Source organism: Lepisma saccharinum, chromosome 25, assembly GCF_977018435.1.
Source record: "Lepisma saccharinum chromosome 25, izLepSacc3.1, whole genome shotgun sequence".
In the NCBI taxonomy this organism is placed as follows: Eukaryota; Metazoa; Arthropoda; class Insecta; order Zygentoma; family Lepismatidae; genus Lepisma; species Lepisma saccharinum.
Genome location: NC_139253.1, coordinates 33,805,639 through 33,827,963, shown reverse-complemented (window position 1 = coordinate 33,827,963; position 22,325 = coordinate 33,805,639). Strand labels below are relative to the sequence as shown.

Genomic DNA, 22,325 nt, shown 5'->3' with positions numbered 1-22,325 from the left:
TGATGGAAATATCATAAAGATTGTTTTATGCAGTTTTCTGCCTTTCCTGAAAAATTGTGAAATGTGGACATGTTGCCTTTCTGCAATGAGCGATTCACATAGTGAGTGAAAAAGTGCGCACGCGTTCATACTTTACTCGCTACACTGTAAATTTTAGTAGCAAACTTGTCATTATTGGTATCAAATTAAAGATAATTTTATACTCTGTAAGCTTTTGATGGAATAGTTTTCCAATATTATCACTCGTAACAAAACTACAGTGCCAAATAGAAAAAAGTAAGGATAAAAATTTACACGTTTTGTTAATTTTGTCTTAAAATTACTCAAAAACCATTGGAAATATTTGTAGAGAGTAATGTTGGCTCTGAAATTAAAAAAGAACTTCCCGATATGTTAACTTGTTTCAGAGAAATGCATGATTTCCTGAAACACTGCATATTGAATGTTCAGGGGGGCGTAGGGGGGAAGCTCAAGGGGGAGGAGTGGAGACTTTTGGGGAAATACACCTCTTACGATAATCTAACCATACAACAAAAATCAGCTTGCCCCTAATTATTTCCGACAAAAATCTTTCGTTTACTGGACTATAATTCATGCAGCAGTTAACAATTGATCGATTTACAATATCTACATACATGCATGCACAAAATATCTATACATAAACACAAATTACTTTCATTAAACAACTAAACCATTACATTACACATTTATAATATTATTTTGGACTTGCTGAAATATTTTGTAATAATATTGATCACCGTGGAAGTAGGAGAAATTAGTAAACAAGGTAGTTACAGTGGCGCTTGATACCCACTCCTGTACAAGTCCTGTAAAAATAGTTCTCTCATCTGTTTCATTTAGTTTGCAGTGAAATATAATATGTTTCGGTAATGAAGTATGTTCACTACACGAAAAAATTGGCAAAGACACTAAGTTCTTCTTGTAACGAATTGAAGTCACGAGGGAACTCTGGGAGAGTTGAATATGTTTGAACCAGCATTCTTTTGAATTTTTTCCCTGTATGGAATAGTACACCTTGCTGCATTGAGTACCAGTATTCGTCCACAAACTTTGACAGCCACTAAGTAATATTTCTTAAATATGTGATTTCAAAACTACGGAAACTTTATTGAAAACGGCCATTGAATTATTTGATTCGCTGCACATTTTGCAAAAGTATCTGCTATATGATTCCCTTCTATAAAAGAATGACCAGGTGTCCAAATAAAGTTGATATCATATGTCAATACAATTATTCAGTATTATTATATATATATATTCAGTATTCTTATGTTAACAATATACCATGATAACGATGATGTAATCTGTAATGAATTTAGCACAGAGGCTGAATAGGTTGCAATTAAAACTGAATTCAGTTTCTTCTCTTGTACATAAAGCAATGCTTGTCATATTGCGAAAGCTTCTGCAATATAAATAGACATTTAAAATATTAAATTCATAAACAAAATGCATTTCTTTTATTGTGACGTCAATTCCATTATGACACAAGTTTGTAATCCTACCTAATGGTTATTGTAAATTTCTTTTCGGTTGCTGGGAAATGATAGTTGTTTAGAGAGATTGTGATGTATGCTGGTTCAAAGCTGCATGGCTTCTGTTTTGTGGGATTTGGACAAGTGCAATTGAAGAGAGGTCTTTCGAAATTACTGTTGTTGTTACCTAATTCCGTGTTTGCATTTTAAGTGTAATTCAGGTATAAGTAGCATCAGTGGAAGCTGCATTAAACTGAAGGACCACCTTCATCCTTGTGGAAGTGATGTCCTCGAAGTGAATTCTTCATAGCAGGGAAAATATTAAACTCTGACCGGGGCAGGTCGGGGGAATAAGGTGAATGGCGAAGTGCGGTGAAGCCACACTCGACCAAAGCAGCCTGTGCAGTGAGGCCTTTCCGACAAAGGTACCGAATCACGGCCCTGTCGGCCACTCTCTTCTCTGACACTTCGTTCATTTTCAACCTGACAAGAAAATTAGAAGAGAACATGTGAATTTCATAAAAGTTCGTACATCCTCCAAAATTGTAACTGCCTAGCATTACTCCTTCCATGTGAGGCACAAAACTTTTCACTCTCCCCTCGTACGAGTAGAGGGTAGTAGAGCGCTGCATGGGACTACTTTCGCTCGCTCGTACTCGTTCGATTCTCCCACCCTCGAGCGTGCGACGCTCGAACGGACACAATGGAATTTGACATGGAGATAATGACTATGCTTACTTAAGTTTCAATTTCGCTGCATCTTTAACTTCACGATCCATATTTGAGGGCCCCTCAACCACAGACAAATTACGGTTATACTACTGAGCTTCAACCGTTTACCACTCGTTTTGCCTGTTCGAGCGTTATTCGCTCGAACAAAGAAGCTCTCAGTTCCTTTCACCATCTACTTCGTTCGTGCGAACTATTTGGCACTCGAGCAAAATCCTCTCACTGCAGCACTGCAGTAGTGTTGCTGCTTATATCTTGTTCTCCGCGAAGAAGTGCAGGTATTTTTTTACAGTGATAAAGCCTAGTATCGTAACACCTTTTCCCCATAAAAAAATAGCACTATGTATGTTTCTTGATCTGGCTTTAAGATACTAGATTTGAGACCGAATAAAGTGAGAACAGTAAAGAAGAAAGAAGAGTTGGTAGATGTACAGCTCACCGCTCAAGTGAAGATCCCCAAATGAGGAAGAGGACGTGCGGAGGGACAGGAGAAGACCGGTGTGTTTGCAGATTTTAGGGGTAGCAGGAAGTCTTTCGCTGCGGTCATTGTCGTTGTAGAAGTGCTTGTGGGTTGGTGTTTAATTGGGACTTTTGGGGGGATTTTGCGTGGTTTTCGTGGTGTTTTAAGAGTTATGGCAGGTGTAAGGAGGAAGGTGCTACTGTGCATAGTAAAGCGCGTGAGATTAACAGCAAAGTTATTGAATTCCGAGATCGTGAATCTGAAGAAAAGAAATCTGTCAATTACGCAGAGACCAAGCGTGCGTCTGCAGCAACAGGTTTGTCGGAGCCGACAATCAAGAGCATTCGGAAAGAATCGCTTGAACGGAATGATCGGCCAACGATGAGAAAACTTGTTTCCCCGGGAAAGATTATGAAAACACCACTTCACCGTAATGTGACTCTCCATGATTTTGACATGAATGTAATCATGAATTCAGTTCGTTTTGAATTATGAATTTGTTTATTTCTTATTGGTTGCTGTTTTTTTCTTTTCAGTGTACAGAATATTTTTGTATTGCTTATCCTGTACATTATTTAGCCGTGTTGTGTCGGAAACGTTCGAATAAAAGAAATTATCAACAATGTCGATATGACTCAATCAGCTCAAAAATGTTCATGCCAAACCTAGATCGACAAAGTAATGTTTACCATTGTTGACATTTGTAGCTCTGCACATTGTAAGTGCAAATAAATGTTCCCTATTTTTATTTGCCATTTTCTTCGAACGTCAGTGCTGTAACAGCCAATTCCGTCGTTAAAAATATCTTAAACATTGTAGTTAGTATAATCGTCAGGTTCTTTATTTTTAAAAAAAATCAAAAGAAAGAATTGGTGTACTCTGTCAAGAAATCAATATTAGATTGACGATGATCATACCTTGACCGCTAATGTGGATACCTCCTGACCGTGCGCGGATAGTAATTTGAGCGTAATGTGAATCAAGCCTTACAGCTTAGGCTACGGCCAGACGAGCGATATTTACTGCCAGAATTCTGCCGTAAATGTAGCTGAAGAAATGCACCCTTAGGTCGTAAATGGGAGTGGCCAGAAGCAGCAGTAATTGTAGCCAGTTTGGCGCGTCTTCAAGGTCGTGTCGCGAAGGAATGCGCCGGGACCCATTTTTTCCGCAGTATTTGCCGCGTGAGCGTGGCCACGCGTAGCGATATTTGTAGCTGCCACATTTACTGCGGTAATTTAACTGTCGAACTGTACAACTATGGATTATATTGACAGTGAACATGTAATAATTGAAGTCCAAAAGTATCCCTGTTTGTTTGACACGAATTGTGAGGACTACAAGAACAGAAACATGAAGATGGATGCGTGGATGAAAGTGACAATGGATGTGGTTGGTGAGAAGTGGGGAGATATGACCTCTGAAGAAAGAAACTACATAGGTAAGTACTTGAAACGAATCAAAATGTATTGAAAATACAAAGTACATAGTTATTATTTTTTACACTATTACGTCAATTAGCAGGTTAGGATTTTTGTTTACTACAAACATTGCAATGAAGAAGACGAAATGAAATGATATTGATAGTAAATGAAAACATAGTATAATGTATTACTATGCTCATACGTGGGTTAAACGAAAGTAAATAATTACAGCCAATGCCAATGGCGTGTTCCATGCAGGGGTGGGGGAGCATAGTATAGAAAAAGTTTTGAACATTTTGAGAACAGCTTTACAAGCAATCGTTTTGCCAGGGAAGTGATCCTTGATCAGAACAAAAATAGGTAGTGAAAGCATCTCTCATCCGAACACCACTTTTATTTCCTCTTGTTCCCTGAGCAGGTATACTCTCTAGTGGACATGAAAGTGTATCCTCAAAGTTGTACCCATCTCTCTTCCTAACAAAATTGTGTAGTACACAGCATGCTTTGATAATACAATCGGCAAACTCCGGACTAACATCAATGGGGCGATGGAACAGCCGCCATTTATTTGCTAATATGCCAAATGCACATTCAACAAATCTTCTTGTTCTGGTAAGTCGATAATTGAATATCTTCTTTTCATGTGTTAGGTTTTTGTTAGGATATGGCCTCAGCAAACTTGAGCAGACTGCGAAGGCCTCATCAGCTACAAACACATATGGAACTGGATCACCTGCATGTTCACTTGAAAATGTCTTGGGCTCTGGTAAAGATAATGTGTTAGAATAGATTTGTTCCCCCAAATCTGTAGCCTTTAATACATTTGAATCACTTTCTTTTCCATAAGCTCCAACATTTATGTACGTGAAGCAATACTCAGAATCAGCTACTGCCATTAGTACTATGGAGAAAAACTTCTTGTAATTTTAGAACTCGCTCCCACTGTTCCAGGGTTTAATAACCCTGATGTGTTTGCCGTCAATAGCGCCAACACAATGCGGAAAATTAGCTCTGCTTTCGAACTTGTGGCTAATCTGAAGCCAGTCCTCCACAGACGGTTGATTCATGTATTCAGCATGAAGACCATGCCATTTGGCCACACAGGTTTCTCTGACAATGTCAGCAATTGTGGCACGACCAATTAGAAAATCGAAATGCAATGTCCGGAAAGAGCATCCAGAACCCAGGTATCTGAAAAAAAGCAGGAAGTGATCTTAAATATAGAATAATTTAATTGTAAAAACAAATGTGTAAGTACCATCTAGTTGATGTCCTGTGATTTAAACTGAGATGAGTATGTTCGTTGTGTTTACAGAGTTGCTTTCAGTTACAATTATGCATAAATTGTTTTCAGACACTGTTATGTGGTATATTGTAGCTATAACCATCTCAAAGCTAGTGGCGATTTTATTAGGTTAACGCAATATAAAATACATGTTCAAACTAAAATCCAAATAGCTTTGTTATTGTACTTTCGCCACATGCCAACTGTAGAAACTAGTGATTTGAGAAGCGTTTTCAAAGACATGACTGATCATTTACAGGTTTAATTGTTTATTTAGTTACGTACACAGGAGACGCCACTAGTTTTGAAATGTTTGTACCTTTAAAGTTACATTTGTGACATAGCATTTTGCTTGTAACAATTGTGTGAACAGAGTTCGAATTTTCCTCATGAATGTTATGATTAATTTAGGTAAGGAGGTTCAAAAACGTTGGAAAATCTTGAAAGATGCATTTACAAGATCTGTGAAATCACAAGATGGACGTAGTGGCAGTGGTGCGACTACAAGGAAACCTTACGTTTACCACAAACAAATGTGTTTTCTTCTTCCGACTTTGCAATCTAGGCAGTAAGTACTACCTTATTTAATTACTACACTAAACTGTTGTTGGACATAGATTTTGTTTCACATTGCAGTACATTAATATATAAATTTCAAATCAGCAGTTTGCGTTTGTTTCCTTGAAGCATGGGCATATATATAGTTCACGTAAGGGGGGGAGTTAACTTTTGGTATGATTAGGGTTGCTATATTTCATATGTGAAAATCAGAGACGCAGCTGATCTGAAACTTGTTGGAGAGCGGGGGGATGGGGTGGAGGTTCTGGACCTAACAAAGTTGTATGTATGTACAGTCACGGACACTGCTGGGTTGTAACGATTCTATTGAAGAAGCACTGAAGCAAGCCCTCCATGTCTGACCATCATGCACCGTGTGACTAGACAACCCAACCAACATTGCAATTTTTCGGCTTGTATGCCAGTCACGAGTATACATCTCTGTAAATTGAGCAGTGATGCTAAAGAAAAATACGAGATGAAGATTGTCGGAAGTAATGTCTCGTGTTCACGACATGGAATAATACTCGGTCCACGTTACGTTCCTTTATTTAATGTTGTTTGGGAACGAACCTGATGGACTGGGTTTATATTTTCACTCCTTGCATTACACTGCATTATCGATGATGGGAATGAGTGATGATATGATGAAATTGATGACTGGACACTTATGCCCCGCCTGTCTCTTGATCTGTTCTTCTGTATTATGCTTTTGTAACATGAATGTTTTTCTTTTCAATATTGTTCTGCAGGACGTCCGGAAACATGGATCAAACTGATGACCAAATTGACCACAGAACAGAGGAAGAACTCTCGCAGACCAACATCTACATCCTTCAGATAAATTAGAATTTCAGATAAAGGTCATGCAGTTGCTCAAGTCTTACGATGATGCTGCTGAACGCAGGGGTTCATTTCAAGCAGTTTCCCCTACAAATTTGCTTCCCCAAACTTCATGCACATCATCATCATCCAGAACTACCGTTGAATCAGATGTTGAATCAGAGTCAGTGTTATCTTTCTTTGATTTGTAGAGAACATTTTATCTTGTTATGTTCTAGTTTTATCAATGTCTGTGTAGTATGTATTACCTTTTTACTTTCAGTAATATTAAACTAAACTTACCGTAATGTAACTGCGAGTCTCTCTTCCACACTTATGCAGTCCCTCATAACTGTACCTTCTCTTTTCAGGCTACCACTCACAGTTGCAAGTAGCAGTTCAAAGGAGCTTGTAGACATTCTATAATATTCAAAAAACTTATCTGGATAGTCTTTCAGTTTCCTATGAAGAAGCACAAACTTTCCTTTGTACGATCTTTCACTAATAATAGGATGAATCCACCACTGTCTCTTACGCTTTTGCCGACGACGACGAATCAGAAGCAAGCACAGAGCTGCTTTCGACTGGCAATTCATTGTTACATGCCACTATGAATGGAGCAATTTCTTTCAGCAAACTCAAGACACGTTTTGAACACAATGCTTTTCGTAGTAAATGTCGCTCGTCTGGCCGGGGCAGAAATTTTGTTGCTATATTTAACGCAGAGTAGAGCGACATTTACAGCTACCGTGTGACTACCCACTTGCGATAATTGTAGTTGCGACATTTACGGCAGAATTCTGGCAGTAAATATCGCTCGTCTGGCCGTAGCCTTACAGCGAGACCAAAGCGCTTGTTTCTGACCCAGGGTGCACTCCCCTCAACGTTAATAGTGGAGTCTCCTGCCCCTATGTCACTTGACTTCCGGCAGGGATCTTCTCCTGAGCGGTGAGCTGTAGAGACATAGTAAGTAAGAAATAAATATGTGACAGATTACAGATTACACTTCGCCGTAGAGAAAGGCATGCTCGAAGAAATATATTAAATATGAAACCTGTCTTGGTATACCCAGCCCTTGTTTGCATCTCATTATCGAGGTTTATAAACATTTTTCTGTACGGCCAATTACGCAAGTAAATAAATATTGACTTCCACCTCACTTTCATCCCTTCACGTAGGATGAGAGAGAGAGAGAGAGAGAGAGAGAGAGAGAGAGAGAGAGAGAGAGAGAGAGAGAGAGAGAGAGAGCATATGAAAACATAAATAAATATATAACGCAAATATACATGCTAGATTTCACCATGGAAATTTACATGCAAAATGTTTATTGTGCTTAATACGGAGTAGTATATATCAATGTGTGCATGATATTTCGTATTTATATGGTACGGGCTACTACAAGAGAAATATACACTTTAAATACTATATACATCCAAAACTATTTATGTTATCAGGAAACACTTTTCACTGTTTTACAAAGTAATTCTCTAAGTTTTGTTTCTGGAACTCAGATGTTCAATATGTGCATCATTGTGTCACACGGCCATCTTCTTCTTCATTACGTTACTGCATTTCAATGCAGAAATCTCGACGTTTAACCTTGTCATCTTCCTTTAGATGCTGTAATAACTGCAATCTGCAAGCCGTCATATTCAGTCTCACACAGTTTGTTGTGGCATTTGTAGTTCCAAACTCGCCCTTGCTTTTGTGGATTTCGCTGGACAACAGCACGGACACGATCCACTTTTTCCTCTGACACGGTGGGTCTTCCCGGACTTTTGCCTTTACATAAACACCCTGTTGTTTCAAATTTTCTGTACCAAAAGTAGATCGACTGTCTAGTAGGTGCTGGTTTTCCGAAACGTATTTGCAAATGTCGTTGTATGGCAATAACGGAGTTTGTTTAGGCTAGTTCAAGAACACAATATGATTTTTGAACAGCGTTTGTAGGCATCTTAGCAACTGTTGCGCCGGAACAACAATCAGCAACAACAACAAATACCAACAATGTGTCTTATCAAAACTTCCACAGTTCCTCAACCTAACAGTGCAAACTATGTCGATATTACGAATAGTTTTTGTTTATACAACATTGAAAGTGTCTATTTCTATTGTAGTAGCCCTGTATTTTAGTATTTATTTACATTTTCCTTGTGCGAGCTGTACGCTGTACGCACTACATAAATTTTACTTTACACACACTTTATCTTCCCTCAAAGTCACGTATTAATATTGTACCCTGCCACGCCCTTTCGGGTACATAGACACCTGCCAGCTTAGCACAGGGGTAGATTCATGAGATAACTCGGGGCAATTAAACCTGAACAACAATTTAAAGGTTGAGAAAGGAAACACCATCATTTCCCACTAGAGAAGGAGTAATCCGTCATATATTTTGATAAATACGTACTATATACAATTCACACACTTAATCAATTCTTTACAATTTCTATATATCGTTTCGTGTTCCAAATTTCCTTCTATAAACATATTTGATTACAATCTCCTTCTTTTACTACAGGCTTCTTCTTTGATTACCGGCTTCTTCTTCTTTGGCTACAAGCTTCTTCTTCTTTGAATACAGGCTTCTTCTGTATTTATATATGGATTTCTTCTTTGGCTACAAGCTTCTTCTTCTTTGGCTACAAGCTTCTTCTTCTTTGGCTACAAGCTCCTTCTTTGACTACAGGTTTCTGCTTCTGTAGCAACCTTCTGCAGTCATATATGGACTTTTTCTTTTGCTACAATCTTCTTCTTTAACTACAGGCTTCTTTTTATTTGACTACAGGCTTCTGCTTCTGTAACAACCTCCTATATTCATATATACGAGGGTTGGGGAGTAAGTCATGGTAACCTAGTAATAATTCGACAATCGAAGGATGTATTAAAAATTTGTTATATACAACTTAAAGAGTATCCATTATGGTTATTTTGTTGATAGGATTCACGGAAGAAAACCCAAGCAACTCTGTGACATACACATGCATTAATGTACAAGTTACAATAACCTGTCTGACTCTGTGACATACACATGTGCACATGTTACAAAAACTTCTCTAATTATGACAAACCTTCGAAATAATCTCCCGCATTGTCCAGAGCACGCTGCCATCGATGTGGAAGACATCCAATATCATCGGCAGCACAATCCTCTTCACCATACCTGAAGTTTTTGTGATTTACGACGTGCCGTTAGGGAGAAGCGTCCAGATGTACTGCATATTGCAATCATACTCCACGATAATGTAAGGCCACATAAGGCAGCTTGTGTAGGGACCTACTGCGCCGATGGGGATGGAAAGAGTTGGAACACCCAGCGTATTCACCAGATTTGTCAAGTGTGATTTTGGCATCATCCCAAAGGTGAAGGAACCACTGCGTGGTACACGATATGCGGCCCGCATGAACATTGAAAATGCTGTGCGACGACAGATCACCCGCTTCAGGCATGGTGAAGAGGATGGTGCTGCCGATGGTATCATGTGCACATGTGTATGTGTCACAGTGCCAGACAGGTTTTTGTAACCATGTGTATTTCACAGGTTTGCTTGGGTTTTCTTTCATGATACCTACCAACAAAATATCCATAATGGATACTTTTTGAGTTGTATATAACACATTTTTAATACATCCTTCAATTGTCGAATTATTACTGGGTTGCCATGACTTACTCCCCAACCCCTCGTATATATATATATATATATATATATATTCTTTACCTACAAGCTTCTTCTTATGTAGCAACTTTCTATATATATATTTCTTCTTTTGCTACAAGCTTCTTCTTAGACTACAGGCTTCTTCTTCTGTAGCAACCTTCTGTATTCCTATATGGATTTCTTCTTTGGCTACAAGCTTCTTCTTTGACTACAGGCTTCTTCTTCTGTACCAACCTTCTATATTCGTCTCTTTTTAAGCATCTACCCAAAGATCTAAAGCTCCTCATTTGGGTCGCTGCTGGAAGCACTGCGCCACCGCCTAAATCAACCAAAGGGGGTAATCGAAGGGCGCCGCCGATCCCGCGCTCAACCTCGACTCGGAGCTGCAATAAATGCGCTACACGAAAGTGCTTGGGGCTGCCGAAGACTTGGCACCACCACAGGACAAACAACCAAAAGGTCTAACGGAAATGCTCGTTCCCATTAAACAATAAGGACTCAGAATCATACTTGTAATTTGGTTTATTTACTTTTCGTGCCAAACCATATATGATATTAATGGCGATCCTTTATTTCTGACGCCTCGATACAATTCATTATTATTACACATTCCAAGATTAAACATTTATAAATAACTTTACTATTTACAATTACTTTCATATGTTTTCCTCGCGCGTTATTCCAACAGTCAGCGCTCTTTCATCTTCTCCCGTGCACTGCCATCTATCGTCCGCTGTATAACTTATCTTTGCGTTCGGGTACGTAACAACCCTCTTTACGTTAGTATACAAATAACTCTTAGTAGTTGATCAGATACAAAAATAAATAAACATAATAAGTATAGTTTAACAATCCAAATATTGCACATGCAAATAAAGTTATGTGTCCGACTCATTTGGCCTCCAGTCTCTATATGCCTGTACTCTGTTTCAATCTTTCACTTCCCACACGAACTCTCCGCTTTCACACTTCCAATCTTAAGGGATGTTTACACTTTGTTACACTATAAAGATGGCTCGGTTGGAGCATGATCACTCATTTCGCGGCGTTCTCTAATAGTTTCCCCCCTCCGTTCTCTTACTTCTCCCAGGTATTTTAAAGGGCATAGGCCTAATTACACTATAGAAGTACAGTAAAATGTAAAGCATTACGACACAACAGTGCTTCTCGCCACATTTAAAACCTTTCATTCTGCTTTTCTTTGGGCCTTTTGCCTGTCCAGATTAAGCGAAGTCCGGCTTATCGGGGTCGGGATTAACGAGGTTTTACTGTACTTTACTCGCTCTCTCATCGGTCTGGAAGGGCAAATGTTGGTGTCATTCTGACGCTATGAACTTTTGAAAAAAAAAATTAAATTTTATCCTGAATGTATGCAACATTGCTATACACGTTTAAAGTTGCCAAAAATTATTGAATTTGCATTTATAATAAACAAATATGTGACCACGCTTGGCATGTCTGATTAGCTAAGATAATAAAGTAATTTTGGTTTGGATAACAATTTTTCAAGTCTCGGGAGTCTCGGGAGTCTAAGGCGCTAAGTTTCTTCAAGTCTGAATTTTCCAGAGAGCTTTGTCTTGTTCTTAGTCACGTCTCGACAAGTCGGGTGTAATTCACGTCTCGAAGAAAGCGAGGCTTGTCATACATGCCGACCTCTGTGGCGGAGTGATTAGCACAGAGCGCTACGACGCCGGGGGTAACGGGTTCGAATCCCGGTCTGGACATGATTGCTCTTTGTGATCGTATCCGCTTTCGGCTAATTCCGTTTCTCCTAATGACTTATCAGTTCTTACAGCTGTCCGCCAGTTCAGGCGAAGTAGTATGTCCCGTTTCGCCGAATACCATTTCGCGTAAACCGGTTGAAAGGGAAATTTTCAAGTGACCGAAATTTTGACCGTCTCTAATGAGGCTAACAACGCAAACACGAAAAAAATACGAATAGTCACATGAGCCAAAAAGTCAGCCATATAACAGCCAATAGCCTTAGTCTTATGCTTTGCGCTAATTAAAGTAAGGTTAGGTTAGGTTATTATATTGTATTATTAAACCTTAAGCGCTAACCTAACCTTAAGGATGAATTAACATAACAAAACAGAGCACGCATCTCCATGTTCATTCCCTCATTTGAAATATTTCCCTTTCGACCAGTTTAAACGAGATGGTATTTAGCGAAAGGGGATATTCCGTTTCACCTAAAATAGCGGCCAGGTCATAAATCACATTATCTTGTGCTGATAAGCGTTTAGGCGAAACGGGGCTACAAGGTTCTTTGTTAGTGCCCCTTCATGAATTTCATCACATCATCCTTATCGTCGCGAATTGCTAAAAGTGGCAGAAAAGCCAAAAATCAAACCGACGCATCCATTGGTTTCCCGAGATACCAATGGTGCTTCTGGTTTCATGGCTGTTACTCTCACCATCCTGACCCAGAGATCTTCACCAACCACTTCTGGGACACCGTTGACAATCATCATTGTTTCATTGTAACCAGACCCCACTAATCCCCATTCAACCACACTGCATTCCCTTAGGATTTTTCATTCTGGAACGTCCTTACTTATTCTTGCAGGTCCTCATCTCCGCCTCTGTTCTCGTAATTGCTAGCACGTCACCCCTCATCATTTAATATTCCATTTGCGGCTTGGAACAATGAGAGCGAAGGTTTTTCTCTTTCCTGGAATAAAGGGATTATATCTTTCTCCCATACGAAACGAACGTCTTCCCCATGATTTCTGTGATTACATTATGCTGACGTTGAAAGCTCGCATATGAATCCACGGTTTCCATCTCATTATCTGGACAATTTCATTTTCCGTTACGATCGGATTAACATAGAGAAAGGGAAAAGGCCACTCCAGAGTTAATTAGAGGAACTACTACCAGAGGGCACTGCCTCTGTGTTTCATTATTTTTTTGGCATTTCTTTGATTTAGCGGTATGAATCCTTGCTAAAACTCAACAAAGATACTTAATGTTTTTACTTTGAAGATAAAATCTTAGTCAGACCTCCTTCAGTACTTGGCCAAAATATGAAATTCTTCAAGAGTTGACAAACTTTTAGCAGAACTCTTTTAGTGATTTGATTGATAAATTCAGGGCTGCCTTGGTTAAAGAGGAATTCAAAATTAAATTAAGTCCCTTGTCCAGCAGACCTAGCCATTGTCTTAAGAAATAACCGTGAATGTTATACAGGTGGTATGAGATAAAATCAGTGGCGGCGATTAGGGTGCGTGGGGGGGGGGCATTTGCCCACACTATGATAAACATGTATAAAGGGGAAAGTAAACTGTGCTTGCCCCCCTCCAGTTTTAATACCTTGCTCCCGTAGTTTTAGAACCCAATCGCCACCACTGGATAAAACTAATAGATATGGTGTGTAAATATATAAATGGGCTAAAGAAAGATGGACTTGTTCTGTTAAATTGTATGAAATTCGTAAACAACTTTTTTTTTCCCGTGTGCATGAGATAGAGAACGAAGGCAAGAACTTTAAATCATTTTCTGTACTAATTGCGTACGCATATCAGAAATTCATTTATCTGCAAACCAAGGCTGGATTTGACCACGACTGAGAGTGATTAAGTAATAGATGACTATGAGAGGATAGTTACTTGGCATGATTCGTGATTTGGACAAATTTTGATCCAAAAAAATAAGTTGGCAACAACAATGCGTACAGCTACATTCTGCCGTGCTGTCGCCTAACGGAAAACTTACCCCAGAACTATGGGGTTCTCCTTCTTCCCCTCTCCACCTCAAATGGAAAGAAAAATTACCACTATTCGTAGGATTTTCGAGCTTTCTCATGAGTCATAGTTCTTCCTATGTATGTCAGTATGTGTGTGAATAAATCACCGAGGTGGGTTGTAAAAAGAGAACGAAATTAACAAAAAAAACTAGATCGAAGATATCTGGGTGTGGGAGGGGTGGAAATTATAACTTTTAACAACCATAATTGTCTTTTGGCAGATAACGCTGTTGAAAATCTCACGCCATAAATACGTGTATTAAGCGAATTTTCTTGTCACCTCACCTCGCTCTTTAAGTGGAAAATGTAGCTTTGGATATGTTTGGTCGAACCTTGGGTTTTGATTTGTTGTTTTAAGTCCACTTTATGCCCAGTAAGGCTAATCGGGACTGGACCTACAGTTTAAAGTGGGATCCGAACCACTTGTGCCTCCACCGGGTATCGAACCCACCCGAGACCCCTTGATTACAAGGCGACGACGCTACCACTGCGTCATCGGGGAGGCCCGGTCGAGCCTTGGGGTTAGTTAAGAGGATGATTTAACATTATGACAATGAGACAACTGAAGGAATGCCTTGCTAGCTGGGTGATACCATTCGCCCCTCACTTCAAGCACTGTTAATGCCAATGTATAATCATTAATTCTTTCACGTATATCACACACACATACGTTTGTCATCTGGCAAAAACAACCCAACTACCCTGGTATCATTTAAAAATTCAAACCATTTCAATCGATGTCTGTATTTGTACGTTGCCTGGTAAAGGAAATATGGGAAAGAGAGATTTCCTGAAAATATGGTTGTCAAGGTAAACATACTGCGTACAATTAATGCATATTGAATTTGTCTTTCTGATATGCTAAACCACGGTTCAAAAATCAACGTAATGCGCGTGCACATCTTTCATGTTTCTACTGTATTATATTTTCACTTACCTGCAACTTCCGTCTTTCTTCTTGCATAAGCGTGCGCAGACCCCCCCGATTAGGTGGGGGGAAGCCTTCATGAATGTTCAATCGGAGAAAGAGAAATCTCAATCCATATCACTGTTTTATTGTATTGATGGGTACGAAACAGGGGCGTGTATAGAGTGTGTCTGGACCCATCGAAAATCACTATATCAAAAGAATTCCGACTTCCGTGGCACCATGTTCTTTCCCCTCTCTGTGATTCAGAGATTAATTTACATGTACAAATGGTTTCGTAGAGCAGATTCAAAACAACTACACCTACTTTATTATTTTCCATCAGTAACGGTCATCAGGGGTGCCCATCCCCCCCCCCACCCAAGGGCAAGGCCAATGGTGCATCCCCCCAAAAACCAGTCATGCGTCCCCACAAATAATATCATTCGCGCCCTGAAACTATATCGTAATCCCCACAAAGTAGACGACAGCGTGTCTACCGAAAATAACTTTTTACTTAGCTTTACTGAACACCACACTTAATCTGCCCTTCCTCCCTAAACAGAGGTGCCCACCACTCAAGACCGCCATGAAATCGTTCATCATATTCCCTTCAAAATAGTTTGAATGAATACGTAATAATTGATGTCTGAATGAAATACTATCTTAAACTGTCCATATTTTTTAATTGTTCGATTTTCGAAAAAAACTTAAAGCTAGTACATTGATTGGTTTAGTAAATTAAATTATCTAAATGTGCATATAAATAGTGAGTGGGTTTATAAAACTCACAATTTCAATATTTAACAGAAATTGGTACGCAACTTAAGATAAAGATAAAAAATTCTACACTGGCAAACCAAATAACTGGCTCCAGCCGTATGACCGATTGAATTAATTGCTTCACGAGACATTACGGAACCCTGGCTAGAAATCAGGGCGATAATAAAGTACGATTCCTCTTTCAAGTAACTCACCCCCCCCCCCCACCGCCGTTTTCTTGGGGTAAATATAATTATTTTAGTAATCCATAACAATAATTGCGTGGATTTTATCTTCAGTGCAAATTTAGTTAAATAAAGTAAAATTTTCCTGTGACAGGAAGCTAGAAATGCGGATTCGATATATTTTTGTTCCACATGATGTGCTTTAAATTAAGCAGTATACCAACACTAAGCTAAGCATTATATTTTAAGAAGTGGCGTTATTAATGAATATCGAGAATGACTTGTAATGCAGCTATAGTATAAAACTTCACATTCACCTCAGTAAAGCGCCAAACAAGGATCCTCGAAATACATTGCGACCGAAGCAAGCAAGATCTTTTTTTTCATCCATTTATTTGCAGGTTTTCAAGAATATTAATTTAATGAGGTGTCAATACTTTCTTAGGATCCCGAGATATTTAGTCTTTTCCAGCTTCTCTTTTGGCACGTTCGGGGTCGAAAACGTGTGAATACCATATCGCTAACTACAGTCTCCAAAATTTAATGTTCGAACTCTCTCTCCACTACAGAAATCCCTCGACAGTCTAAGATTTAACACTTTATCAAGAGCTTCCTACCTAACCCTTTAAATTTAATAATCAATCCTACCACCAAAATTACCATGACAATTTTAGACTTACTGTTGATATTCAAGAGTGGATATTGCCCCCTCCAATAAATTAATTCTCAGTCTCTACAACAGAATTTCCACAACAGTCTTGACAATAGTAATGCACAAGAATTGGATACCACCCCCCCAATATCATGCTCAATCCCCCTCTAACTAACATACCCGCCGTAATCGAAGACCTAGATTTGAATACTGTCCCCCCAATGTTTAATTCAGAATCCCCCCAGAACCCACGTGTCAAATAAGGCCTAATATGTAAGAGTTGGACATTTCTTTCCCCCATCTTCTTCGATAATACCCTTAAAATCTTTATTTTCTTCATCTAATGGATTAAATAAAAAAAATTGGTGTAAATTTTTTACATATATTTTGGAAAAATATATAAATGTTGTATTTCTATATTATTTGAAGGGAAAAAATCCCCCCCCCCCAAATCGCGATGGCGCAGCTTGCCCCATAATTCCCCATTGTTGGCACCCCTGACGGTCATTAGGGAGCATCATTGTTTTATTTATTACGTCCTGTTAAGGCAATGGAGCCTTTTCATCCACTTGACCAGGTTTACACAATTTTTGAATATGGAAGTTAGTAGTCTACATTGAAATGTTAAAAAAGAAGAAAAAGCAATATATATATTACAAAGGAACAAAAAATAAAATAAAGAATTAGATATAAGAATTTAACCTGTACACGAGCACACACGCACACATCCCCAGTTTCGGCATCGAATCGCCACTATTGATCTCCAATGTATGGGCAATTTATTCTGCAAACACTTAGAGGTAACACAAGTAACGAATAAAGTATGTGTGAGTGTTAATAACAAAAGAAAAAATTGCTAGAGAACGAAGTTGGGTAGTTCAATTACATATGAAATAATGTGCCCCTTCCGTAGTTGTTTGGAAGTTTAGATGGCTTGAAAATACTTATTTTTTAACAGCATAATATTATTTGACTACGGTGATTAGATTCCTCTACACAAAGTTACAAGAGTATTATGGGGGGCAACTGCCTCCTCTTGCACCCCCGTGCGCACACCTATGGTCCGTTCCCATGCCGCTATCACTTGCAAAAGTTACAACAAACTCTTCACCAGAACCATCCATCGTAAGTTGGCAGACGACAGCTTCGCAGACGACAGAAACGCGCGCGAAACAAATCCTTACCTCTGATTGGATAATTCCCTAGATGTGGCATAGCCGTTTGTAAAAAAAAAAAAAAAATCTCGCGGCCGGGATCCGAACCAGGGACCGATCGCTGGATCGCATCATAGCACTCTGTGTTTAACCACTTTACAAACACGTAGAATCGTACGTAAAAATATGTTTTTAAAAAGCGACATGAGAACGCTATTCTTGCAATTCGTTGTTATTTTAGGTTCTAAATACTCCCTAAAAACATATTACATAAAAATTAAGCTCTACTAACCACAATGTTGCAATATGACACTGAATATTTTCGGAATGTCAATGTAGATAACCGGCCTTGGACAGAACACATTTAAGCAGCGACTAATTAATTCAACGTCCTCGCAAGATTTCCAGCGAATGTGGCTTTGACTTTTGTACACAAGGCACGCGGAATCGCGGGGGTGAAACAAAAGCATATGGGGCATGAGAGAACCCTTTTTTCTGCAAGCCCTGCCTTTCCTTTCCTCGTGGTAGTTGCCGCAACGTCTGCTAGGCGACGCTGGTGTCGGCGGCAAGACTGCTGCAGGGGGTTCGTCGCTTCTCGCGCCTCAGTTTGCTTGGCACTGTGCGGGTGGTAGAATCGGTGGTTGTGGGTGCGTACGATATTTTTAAAAAGAATAAAATCGCGCTGTGACCGACACGGCAAAGTGACCAAGGAGCTGTACAGGATGGCTAACATTTTGGCGATCTTTCTTTTGGCACTTGAAGGTAGGTTTCATCAAAGTTTCGCATAGTTTTGTTGTCTTGCACGGTGTTAGCGTGAAGTTTTGCATGTGGATAATGCGGTCAGTGTGAATATAGAGCGTCATTCATAACAAACCCAACTTTTATGACCTAACCAGCATCTAGGAAGTTTTCTTATAGTACTCAAGTAGTGATCATAATGCTGTTTGTGAAATGTTGCGTGCGTTTGTGACGTAGAGTTGTGTTGTGTATATGTAAAAATGGGGCACTAGGGATGGCGTGTGGGAGGGGCTTAAAGTGACCAATATTACTGCGGAGGGGAAGATGTTGCAAAAAATATCCAAAGCTTTCCAGTTCTGCGCTAGGATAGGGAGCGCTTTCAAACATTTGAAGACAATTATCTTACGTTCAATAAATTTATAGTTGCTGCTCGTTGAGAAAATTATTTGGATGAACAGTCGGACCCTCGAATGAGTTTTGTTCAGATGGCCCAGGGCGTTCAGTGGTCGATTCACGCCACCGAGGATTACTAATTCGAGTCGATTAATAATCAGCGAGTTTACCTTTTATGTCTTGTGAACAAAGAGACCAGGGACTTAGCTAGGTTATTCAGTTTGGGGGGGGGAGCAAATCTGAAATTTTGGCTTTGACACTATTATATATATATATATATATATATAATTTTGTTATATTAACTGTCAAAAGCATATAAATTAGTTTGGTTTATTTTTTACAAGACCAAGTTAATTGATTCACATGTAAAGATTATCATGAAAAATAGGAATTCATCTGGGAAAAATAGAAATGCACTATAACACTTTAGAACTCACTCCACACAGGGACAAATACACTTTGACCGCACTCACAGCAACTTGAGATAAATTTTAGATCTTGGAGACTTTGATTCCATCGGTAAGGGAAGAGCAATTTACAACAAAGGTTCGAATCTCTGGTTTCTAGGAACTTTGGGCAAGGCAGGCAGATTATATGACTTTGGTTATAAACCGGTGAAGGTTACAGGCAACGAAAGGGTGGAAATTTCGGTGTCCTACATTTGCTTCTGACGATTTTCTTCAAAATAGCAAATTTGTTACCCGCGCAGTGGTCCAGCTCTAATACAAATTTACCGGAAAGGTATATATGTATTAATTTATGATAATTTTTAATCGATCAGAATTTTGTGTGTGGGGGGGGGGGAGCATCCCCTAGCGACGTTCCTAAACAAGACCAGTCCTCGATTCTCGTTGTAGCTTTATTGCTTCAGTATGATCAGTTCAGGTTATGCGCTGACTTTTTCTTAATCAAATATTTCATATTTGGGTTATTTTTACATCTGTTTTAGCACACTAGGTTATGGCCAGGCACGTTAAGCGGTGGACTCACGATCTTGCCACTGTAGGTTCCGGTTTCGAATCCCGACCTCAGCTTTGATGTTTTTTTGTGAGCTTCCCTTGATCAATTTTAATTAAAATAACGAATAACAATAACAAAACCCCATTAGGTTAATCGCGACGATGGAATGGTGAAATGAAACATCCTTTGCTAGAACTGGATTCGAACCGAGATAGTTTCGCCACACTGGCGCTGGCCCTATAACATTGTTGTAGTGTAATCGGTCTTCGGTTCGATTCCTAGTGGAGGCATTGGACAGTGCTACCATTTCTGCTTTGAATTGCACGCACGGTCCCGATTAGACTGACTTTTAGTTGTACACTAGACTCTCGCTCATCCGGCCATTCCTTGCACATATGGTGCCGGATTCGCGGAAGTGCAGGATTATTGAGAGGGTCGGAAATTACGTATTACTAAGTAGTTTAAACACATAGGGACTATACAGGCTGTACTTTATTAAATCCAAAGACACTGTAGATTCATTTACATAGAAAATTTAGTCGTTCAGTGTGTACATATACAGTAGTATCACTCACTATGAAACACGCCACGAATTTTTAGTTGTCACAATGATGATACTCAATAGTAATGGCTTTCTGTGAAGAGCCTCGGTTCAACTTATCTAAAATTTCGAGTTTCTGCTTGAGGTCAACCGTAACGTGTTTCCTTTTAGAAGCCATACTATGTACTGAAATTTACTGTAAGAAAGTCACAATTTCAAATACTGTACGTATGTATAGCATTGTTTAACATTTTTAACTAACAACATTGTTGAACACGATAATCCATTGTTGTGCGTGTCATTTCTGCTTGAGTGACTACAGGCCGGATGTGGGCCGGACTACTGAGAGGGCGGATTAGCGAGAGTCTAGTGTATTTTGAAACTTTTTTATTATTATTATTAATTTACGTCGCTTTTCTGAAACTTTTAACCAATTGCACCGATAAGGGATGTATCATTGAATGATTTATCTGGTTTATTTTACTTCGCCTTTGTGCCACTTTTGGCTAATTGCGAAGGCGAGGATGAACGATGATATGATGAAATGACACTCACAAAGTACGCCTAAGCCAGAACTATAAACCGGGCTAGGTATTTCCCTGCTGTTATCTTTGCGGCTGATTGCACATCGTAATCACTGTGCGAATTAATATTTTTCCTTGGGGCGCGGGGAGGCGAATGCTCAGTTAGTGGTGTATTTGTGATTTCATTTCGGGAGGTATGTTTTTTTTTGGGGGGGTACGCAAATATGTGTATGCTACCAGTCAGTAAAATAAACTATTGCCTTGCCATTCTAATTACCTTAGAGCATTGATTCTAACCTAACCCATGTCATCAAATTAAATGTAATTTAGAATCAGTTTGTATATTTACATTCTAAGAAAGTCCACACACAGAAAACTAAGTTCATCATATCGATTGATACACCAGAATGCATCGATTGATGCACTAAAGTGTGTTTTATGGCTTCTTCAAAGAATCAGATTCACATTTGATGCATTTGGGTGCATTGTTGTATGTCGTGAAAGAAACACCAAAGTGCATCATTTGATTCAACTCAGGATTTCTATCAGTCGAGATGCACTTCAATGCATCAGTTGATGTTCCTTGATGCACCTTCCTGCATCTTTTTGGATGATGCATTTAAAACGTAGCTCTCTCTAGCTCAGACGAAACATTTAAGTGCATCATTAAAAAATATGCATTCTGGTGCATTAAAACGCATCAAAACGCATCAACTGATGCATTGAAGTGCATCTCGACTGAAAGAAATCCTTAATTGAATCAAATGATGCACTTTGGTGTTTCTTTCACGACATACAAAAATGCACCCAAATGACTAAAATGTGAATATGATTCTTTGAAGAAGCCATAAAACACACTTTAGTGCATCAATCGATGCATTCTGGTGCATCAATCGATATGATGCATTTAATTTTCACAAAAAAGCTATCGAACTAGTAACACTGAAAGCTTTACCAAATTTCCATTCCCAAGTTCAAACTTGATGTTCATCTAACTTACCTACAAGTTTGATTGTGAACACTTTAACACAAGTAAACTAACAGCACAATGAAAACTTAAGTGGGAAACAGCCTGCTGGAATGCGATGAACTCTGTAGTCTCGGCTCTGAGACGTTGGTCACTTGCAGAAAGGTGTCCTCCTTTAATCCACAAGGCTGCCTAGTTTTCGTCAGGCAAACCTTTGATGACTGGACCATTAATGGACATGAATTTCATTCAGTTATGTTTGTTACACAGTTAAAAATTAGTATACTATATGCTTTAAATTCATTTTTTTAGGGGGATAAAAACATCCCTGGCAAGAATGAAAATTATTGTAATTTGCCGGGGA

The 22,325-nt window shown here is 39.1% G+C and overlaps 1 protein-coding gene across 4 annotated transcripts in view; it reads left to right on the top strand.

Moving 5' to 3' along the window:
• The first annotated feature begins 18,424 nt into the window (after positions 1–18,424).
• Positions 18,425–22,325, top strand: part of LOC145978504 (synaptogenesis protein syg-1) — a 794,118-nt gene continuing 790,217 nt past the window's right edge. For all 4 annotated transcript variants that reach the window (XM_083111126.1, XM_083111125.1, XM_083111124.1 and 1 more), the window contains exon 1: positions 18,425–18,600. In XM_083111126.1, coding sequence (XP_082967252.1) covers positions 18,561–18,600 — 40 coding nt within the window. In that variant the 5' untranslated portion in view covers positions 18,425–18,560. The remainder of the gene's footprint in view (positions 18,601–22,325) is intronic.